The sequence below is a fragment of the Sinocyclocheilus grahami genome, unplaced genomic scaffold (genome assembly GCF_001515645.1).
Source record: "Sinocyclocheilus grahami isolate Dianchi unplaced genomic scaffold, SAMN03320097.WGS_v1.1 scaffold9.1, whole genome shotgun sequence".
Lineage (NCBI taxonomy): Eukaryota > Metazoa > Chordata > Actinopteri > Cypriniformes > Cyprinidae > Sinocyclocheilus > Sinocyclocheilus grahami.
This window is the reverse complement of record NW_015505188.1, coordinates 2,825,017-2,833,876: the sequence shown is the minus strand read 5'-3', so window position 1 is coordinate 2,833,876 and position 8,860 is coordinate 2,825,017. Positions and strand designations below refer to the sequence as shown.

General features: G+C 37.6%; 1 protein-coding gene across 3 annotated transcripts; it reads right to left on the bottom strand.

The window, feature by feature from the left end:
* Window positions 1-2,851: 2,851 nt before the first annotated feature.
* Window positions 2,852-8,268, bottom strand: LOC107592090 (protein LYRIC-like). 3 transcript variants are annotated; one of them, XM_016281481.1, is made up of 13 exons: window positions 7,767-8,268; window positions 7,141-7,194; window positions 6,963-7,047; window positions 6,562-6,768; window positions 6,408-6,461; window positions 6,150-6,320; window positions 5,474-5,533; window positions 5,217-5,279; window positions 5,007-5,128; window positions 4,110-4,220; window positions 3,951-4,034; window positions 3,765-3,873; window positions 2,852-3,142 (listed from the first exon to the last, which is right to left on the bottom strand). In XM_016281481.1, the coding sequence occupies exons 1-13, from the start codon at window positions 8,094-8,096 to the stop codon at window positions 3,072-3,074; spliced, it is 1,521 nt and encodes a 506-aa protein (XP_016136967.1). In that variant the 5' UTR covers window positions 8,097-8,268; the 3' UTR covers window positions 2,852-3,071. The 3 variants fall into 3 exon arrangements, with proteins under 3 accessions (XP_016136967.1, XP_016136959.1, XP_016136951.1); XM_016281473.1 differs by having other exon boundaries at window positions 3,951-4,049; window positions 4,137-4,220; window positions 7,141-7,230; window positions 7,767-8,267; XM_016281465.1 differs by having other exon boundaries at window positions 7,141-7,230; window positions 7,767-8,266.
* Between the last annotated feature and the right edge of the window lie 592 nt (window positions 8,269-8,860).

Sequence of the window (8,860 nt, the reverse complement as noted above, 5' to 3'; positions counted from 1 at the left end):
TTATTGAAACAAGTTTTTGGGATTTATTGAGGGAGAAATACAAAAAAAAATTTTTTTTTTTTTTTTTTTTTTTTTTTTTTTTTTAACAAGCATCTTTTCTTTTTCTTTTTGCTTAACAGTAGTAGTCTTTTTTTTCTTAATTATGAAAGGTTAAGGTGGTCGTTAATGGTCAGGTTAATTAAATCTGTCCTTTACATAAGTCTGCTGGCTTACAGAGAGTATCACCTGTAATGACTGTAAACACTTTTGATTTATTTTGGGATGTAAAGTTTGACTCGAGATGTTTATTCTTCACATTGAGAATTTATATTTGATAGCTATTCACTTTGCCATCATAGAAGGTACTTCGAAAACTCTGTTGATCAGCCGTGAATGATATAGTTTGATATGTACAGATGACAGGCTGCACACTACTCAGGTGGGGTGATGGATCTGATGTCTCTAAATGTGCCTTATCTGGCGTCAGTAATCTGGAGTTCTTCAGTGGGCAGTGCTCTGAACACAGGGCATTTGTTTCTCTTTAAGAAGTCTGCACACTACTTAGCGGCCTTATGATGATTTAATAAAACAAATGTTAATGTACTACATGTCTCTTGTGTTTTGTAACTGGTGTGTTTTTAGAGATTTGTGCAATTCTTATAGCAGCTGATTGATTTTGTAATTACAGCCAGTTACAGGATGATTAAACTGCTGCCATAAAACTCTTTACAGCCCTTCAGAAATAAAATAAGTACAATTACAAATTACCAAATTACAAAGAAATACAATTACAAATTACCTTTTAATTTCTGTAAGTTTGTGTATATCTGATTGTTTATATCAGCTTAATATGTCATCTGCTTTTTAGATATCATATCGGTAATATTTAGAAGACCCATATCGGTTTACATTCATAAATGTATTTTGAAACCTTATTGTAATGTGTAACCATTTAACAGTTAAAAAGAGCTAACTGTTTTCCTCAACATTTATTCCTCTCAAAGGAGCAGTTCACCCGAAAACTTTTATTTGCTGGAAATTGACACCCTCAGGCCATTCAAGATTAATTAATTTCTCCAAATCCGTTCCGATGAAAAAACCTAGCATCACATCACTTGCTCACCAATGGATCCTCTGAATTGAATGGGTGCCGTCAGAATGAGAGTCCTGTCACAGTAATCCACAAGCAATTAACACGACTCCAGTCCATCAGTTAACACATTGTGAAGCAAAAAGCTGTGCTTTTGTAACAATCAAATCCATTAAGACATTTTTGACTTCAAACCATTCCTTCTGACTGAAATGCTGTATGAGTGCATAATCCATAATAATGCTTTCTCCAGTGGAAAAAGTTGTCTGGTCTGAATCGGGAGAGAAACGTACAGATTGAGCAGTGTACAACCGAAATACAAAACATTTCTATATATAAAACAGAACTATCTTTTTTGTATCTCAAGTAAATGTAGACATTTGATATAATTTAGATATTTGTACTGGAAAACAAGACAAAAATACAGATATTCTTTGTGTAATGGCAAATTAAGAAGACTTTTTCAAGACCTGCATAAATAATCTTTAAATCGATCTTTAAACTTAAACGCTGATAGTCATTCTACATGGAGGTTGAATGTACTTTGTGTTTGAGGTACATTTAAGATTTTTCACATTTCTAAACAAATAGGTTGATGGATTTTGATGTGAGAGGACAACAATGAAATGGACTTGGCTAAATTTCTCAATCTCTTCTGATGAAAAAACAAGGGCACTGGATGGCCTGAGGGTGAGTCAAATTTCAGCAAATCTTCATTTTGGGGTGATTTGTTCCTTTAAGATAAATAAATGCTGTTTTATTTTTGGGGGAACTATTTTCTTTAATGCAATAGCTAATATTAACAATTGAGACCCTATATGAGATCTAATACCTACATTTTAATGAACATTTCAAATGTTTCGTAAAAAAAAAAAAAAAACGGTCCGATCACAGTCTTTGGACCCTATTGACTTTCATCAAAATATTTTAATTTGTGTTCCACAGAATAATGTCGTACAGGCCTGGAAAAGCATGAGGGTGAGTAAATGACAAGAGTTTTCATTTTTGGGTGAACTGTCCCTTTAAAACAGTTGTGTAATTAACAAATAGATAAAAAACAAATAGCTGCCAGAATAATCAGACAATGACACATGTGTGCAAAGAATCTCTTTAATCTTTATTACTTGTTAAACATGACTTATATTAACCGATAAATACGAAAGAGGAAACAGCATGCAGCTGACAGATCGTTGCTGCTATCTTGCACAACACAAGTTAAGGCATTGAAAATCTCCTGACACTGCTGTACCTGGTGTAACAATGATCACAAGAAACCCGGCCGACATCACTACTACTTCACCAAAGCGTACGGTTAATAGGTTGTTTGTCTGATAATAGCGTCATCTACTCGTGCTCACCAGCAGTAAGTCTCTCAGTGTCCGTTTCGGTTTTCACATATGGCTTGATCCACATATACACTCTAATCCGCCTCAGTGTTTCATAAATTAAGGATGAGACAACGCTCTCATGTAACAGCTCAATGATCTATAGCAGTGGTTCCCAACCCTGGTCCTAGAGGCACCCCAACACTGCACATGTTGCACGTCTCCTTTCTCTGACACACCAATTTCAGGTCTTGGAGTCTCTACTAATGAGCTGATGACCTAAATCAGGTGTGTTTGATTAAGAAGACATGCAAAATGTGCAGTGTTGGGGTGCCTCCAGGACCAGGGTTGGGAACCACTGATCTATAGGTTCCTGGTGGATCCTGTGCGTATATCTTGATCAAGTGTTTTTGATACATCCCTAGTGCTTTGCGATGATCGCCAGGATCTTTTTACAAAAAATATTTTACCGCAAATACAAATCATATCAAATTGACTGTAATTAGCAATTATCATACATAAAAAAAGAGAAACTATTCTGAATGAAGTGTGACGTGTAACATGGGATGTAGACACTAGGATGGGATTCAAGGGTATCAAAAAAACAAGTCACTCAGGAAGTATGAAATTCTGTACAACCCCAAGATTGCATATGTCGTCTCATCTCTTCTGTATCTTCATGTCTCTCTCCTAGCCTTCTTCTTTTTGACTGGTTGTTTCGAAGACTCCTTGCCGTCATCCGTTTTTTCTGGCGGAGAAAAGACAGAAACCTGAAATCAGGGTTTCTGCAGGTTTTATGCAGGTTTCAAGACCACGTAAAGCATATTTAAATAACTTTTCCTGTACCTACTGATCACACTGCAAAAGAGTGATGTTCCATATTACTATTTTGGTCTTGTTTTCCAGTACAAATGTCTGAAGATTCATAAATCGAGATACATTTACTTGAGATGCAAAATGGCATGGGATAAGAAGTCTTGTTTTCTGAGAAATTTATCAAAATGAAGTGTATGATTAAAATGACAACAGTTCTGCTAATGGGGTCAGAAAAAAAATCTACTTAATTTAAAAGGGGAAAAAACTATACCCCACTGGCTGAAAACAAGACTTTGTATCTTCATTTTAAATGTATCTTGAAATAGGGATGTTTAGATAATTGGATTGGAAAACAAGCCAAAACATTTTTGAAATGCATGCAACATTTAATACCATGATGCCTTTATGAATTTAAGATTTTCTAATCCGATTTAAGACCTTTTAAATGCCTTAATTTGTGTAAGGGTGGATTAAGACCCAAGACCTGCAGAAACCCTGTGAAATGATGAATGATCTTACAACTTAATGTAACTTAATATGGTGGTTGAACGTACTTTGTGTTGGTCCAGGAGTGGATTTGTCAGTCGGCTCAGGTCCAGTCATTCTCTGTTGCATCAGTACCGAAGCTGATGGTACAGCACGTGCCGTGTTGTCTACACGTGGCTGTCAAGAAGTCAACACAAATTTAGTATCTCGTTTTATTGCTAATAACCAGATGAATGTTGAAAAACAGATCTCACCCTTGCTGTGGCAGGTGAGATGTTTCCCGCTGCACTCTGTGCCAGTGTTGCAACGCTCGGGTCTCTCTCTGCCTTCTCCTGCGGCTGAATGCATGTATCCTGCATTGGTTTGAAGTAACAGATCAGTTATTTGGAATTGATTTCTGGCAATATCCTCACCTGAGCAGAAGGTACTGCATCCTCAACCTTCTTCTTCTTCTTTTTCTTCTTCTTAGCTCTACCGCTACCAGGGGCACCTGCTTCGTCTTTATCTTTCTCGTTATCAGACTCCTGTAGAATGGAAAAAAATGAAATGTAGGCAGTTTTCATTCCTGGTCTGACTACTCAAAGGAATGAGAATCAGATGGAACTTAAAATCATAGTTCACCAAAAATGAAACTTCTGTCATCATTTACTCACCCTCATGTTGTTCCAAACCTGTATGAATTGCTTTCAACTGTTGAACAAAAAAGAAGATGGTTTGAAGAATGTGGGTAACCAAACAGCTGACCGGTAGCCATTGACTTCCATAGTGTTGGGGAGGGGAGGGGAGGGGCGGGGCGGGGGGGAAGTCAATGGCTACCATATAGTTTCCAACATTCTTCAAATTATCTTATTTTGTGTTCCACAGAAAAAAGTCAGCTATACAGGAGAAAGATGACAATTTTCAATTTTGGGTGGACTATCCCTCTATTTCAAAGTTTTGCTTGTTCACAGTCCTCTGATGTCAGTTAATGGTCACATGACATGCAGGTAAACCAAATATTTCATCTTTTTTTAATAAGCGTTTCATTTATTTTAATTTTACATTTTTATTATATAGCTTTTCCTCAACAGCTTGGTAAACCCTAAACTATATGTTTGTTTGTAGTGTAAAAAAAAAAAAAGTACATTTACTGTCCTGTGTGTTTTTCTTTGCAATGCCCAATCTTTCTCTAATCAATCAATATCAATGTAGAAACAGAACCTGGATTCTCAACCCAGGTCAGAACCTGATTTCAATTTGCTCTCATTATACATTCAGAGAGGTAAAAAAAGAGTGTGTTTCACAGGCCCACAGCTGCACGACGGACTGACCTGTGCCACTTCTGGGACCGGCGGCTCCAGCGGCTCTGCGCTGACAGGCTGTTGCTCAACATAGTTCCCCCACTCCTCTGACGGAGCGTTCCAGTCACACAATAGATCTGCAGATGTGCTGTCTAAGGAACACAACAGCAACTCTTAGTAAGTATGTGATTCTAAATTTGTGAGTCAGAACAGGTTTTGGGCTTGTTTAAATTTTCTTACTTGTTCCGGACCACTCATCATCCACTGGCACAGAAGGCTGAGCACTCCAACTCAGGTCAGGCACTGCAAACACAGAGAGCTACATGTTTTTTTCTTCAATGATCTAGTTGTTTTTATAACATTTTGGGGTGTTTAAACTGAGATAGTGATAACTGAACTGGTGAGACTGAACATTATTAAGTGGTACAGAGAAACCTGGCTGAATATGAGCAAATCTAACTTAGTTATGCATTCATTTCAATTCATGAATTAATTACCAGCAGTCAAGCCACTGAATGAAACTGAATTGTGAGGTCCATCCACAATAGTCCACGAACCTGTTTTACGAAAACAAAAATTATATACACATACTCCTATGCTCACCAAGACTGCATTTATTTGATCAAAAAATACAATAAAACCAGTAATATTTTGAAATATTATTACAAATTTAAACGACTTTTCTGTTTTAATACATTTTAAAATGTAATTTATTCTTGTGATGGCAAAGCTGAATTCTAGCAGTCATTACTCCAGTCTTCAGTGTCACATGATCCTTCAGAAAGCATTCTAATATGCTGATTTGCAGCTTAGGGAACATTTCTTATTATTATCAATGTTGAAAACAGTTGTGCTGCTGTTTGTAATTTTTTTTCAAGATTCTTTGATGAATAAAAAGCTAAAAAAAAAAAAAAAACATTTATTTGAAAGATAAATATTTTGTACCATAATAAATGTTTTTACTGTCACTTTTGATTAATGCATATTTGCTGAATAAAATGATTAATTATTAATGAATTATTATTAAATATTAAACAAACTTCCATCTCCTGCATAAGCACCAAGGCATACATTGAGCACGTGCCCCAACTAGACTATCATTTTAATATGAAAGATATAATAAGAGATATATTAAAAGAAGAACTTGTGATTATTGAAACTTTTTTTCAGTACCTTCCATATCTTGGGGCCAGACAGAGGATTCACTAGTCTGACGCTCAGTAGGGACAGTCATGCTGGTCCAGCTCTCTGCCTGAACACTGGCCATCTGAGGAGGAAGCTGCAGGCCCTGACCGCTCCAGCCAGAACTGTTAACAGCCAGCACTTCCTGCCAACACGGCATCACTACAAGACCACAGAAGGCATGTTCAATATCAGTGCAAAAAATATTTATTCAACTCAATCTGTTAACATTGAAAATTAACCAATTACCTTGAGGAGCAACAGTGTCTTGTACAAAACTTGCTTCAATTTCAGGTGGGTCGACTACAAAGGAGGAAAAAATAATAATTTTGATTCCCCTATTATATATCCACCTGTAATGTCTAATAAGAATTATAAACAGAGTAAACAGCTGTAAACATACCCTCCACTTCTCTTTGGACTGGAGGTGTAGAAACAGTGGTGGTGATGGTGGTTTCTGGTTCTTCTGGGGTGGTCTGGACTTCCTCCATGGTACTAATGGCACTCGAAGCCGCGGTTGCTTCTGGGCTGCCTGACTCATCAGCTGGAGTCTTGTCCTTCCGCCGCTGCTGTCGTTTCTCACGGTTACTGACCTTGGTCTCCCAGGTACCTGACAGATACAATTACCATGTTCTGACCACTCTATGCAAATAAACTATGTGCTGAGTCAAAGCTATTTATTAAGCAAATACTTTATGATAACGAAACACACAAATATATTCTCTCTATATACAGTACATCTATATGTGAAGCAAAATAAATTAACTACAACAAATCATGGGATTCATATTAATCAAAACATACCTTCATCTGGTTCTTTGCCATCAACAGATGTAGAGGGTTTTTTCTGTTTTGCTGGAGGCTTTGCCTTTTTCTTATTCTTCTTTGCCTAAAACCATCAGGAGCATCAGGTTGAGTGAATACCAGTATTTTGGGGTGAACTATTCTTTTAAAACTACAGTAAATGTCTAAATAAATGAACCTTGTCAGTCTTCACTTCTGGTAGTTCTTGACCGTCCTCCAATTTGGCCTCTTCCTGAAATTCAACAGCAAGTCCGTTCCTCTGGGCTTTCTGTCGAACATTTAGAAAACTGATGACTTTTTAAAATAAGTCAATGGGAAGTAATTATGCAATGTGTATGCAAATGCATGTTTTAAATAGAACTGGGATGCTGAATGAAGCGCGTGACAGTTTTTCTGCTTTTAAAGATTGACGACACCGCGAACCAATAGCATTCGAGTGCGGGTTGTGAAACGCAATCTCATTGGTTGGACTATTGGTACTGAATAAATACGCCCTTCACTGAACCAGTCGGCGTTTTGAAGGAGACGGACAATCTTGAACAAACGAAACGTATCCTTATAAGGTGTGAAAACCGTGTATGATGTTAAACACTCTTTCTGGAGCTTTATATAGACTTGTAGACACGAAATTGTAATAATTTTAATAATACGTTTCTTAACGAATCGTTTGAGAACTGATTCAATGACTCGCTTGTCTCCACCTACAGGCGTCGCGATGCAACACGCAGTAAACGAATCTGATGGTGAATCTTTGTGGTGAACAAAAGAATCGAGTCACTGAGAGGAATCGCCTCGAAAGCAAACCTTCTCAGCATTCTTCTTTCTGGTCCTTCTTCGGGGCTCGTCTGCCTTCTTCACCGTTTGCGCTGGACCCGTGTTGTCGGCTCCTGTCTCTGTCCCTGAAAGTCTTTTTGATAAACCACGACAGACCGAGACCCATAAAATCAGAATGAGAACTAGACCGCCCCAGGCCGATAAAAGGAGCAGCCATGGGGCGCACAGATCAGGATTCAAGCCCAAGTCTATTCCCAGCTCAGACTTCAGATAGACGAGGCCGGTCGACAGGGTTTCTCTGACATATCCCGTTATCTGCTCCACATGCTGTGAAGCGATCTCTTGCCAACCCGGTGCCATTGCAACCTATCGTGCGGGCACCGGCATGCAACCATTCACAAAAACAACAGTTTGTGATGATTACACGGGAAAATACATAGCTGTGCCACCGACTACGGCTGCTATTGCTGCTGCTTCTTCTTCTTGTTGTTTTATGGTGAATAACTTCTTAGGAGCATTATCGCCACCTACTGTACTGGAGGTCAAGTAAACTTTCACAGGTGATTAGTCGTCGTCTTCTTCTTTGACATTTTATGGCGGTTGGCAAACCAGCTTTAGGTGCATTTACCGCCACCTACTAGGATGGAGTGTGGAGCAATGACGTTAAAGGGAAACTAAAAAAAAAAAAAAATTAGTAGTGATTCTTTAAAACCTGTTTATTAACTCTATCTTTGAGATACTTAAATAATATGTGAAACATTTCTATAGTCACATCTTTATTTAACAATTTCTGAAGTTGAGATCTGATTTATTTCTATATGAAGCGCTTCTGTAAGTTGTACTCTTTCGTTGTCATATCCTTTACATTTTATTAAAATATGTTCAACTGTTTCAGGAAGATCACATTTACCACAAAGTCCAGACTCATGTTTTCCTATTATAAATAATGATTGATTAAGTGCAGTGTGTCCAATTCTAAGGCGAGATATTATGCCGTCTTCCTTTCTATTCCCCAAAATTCTCCTCTCATTTCCAACTGTTTTTTGAATATTATATAAATGCCGTCCTTTATTCTCACCATCCCATTTACTTTGCCATATATCTTTTAATGCTTTTTTAATTAG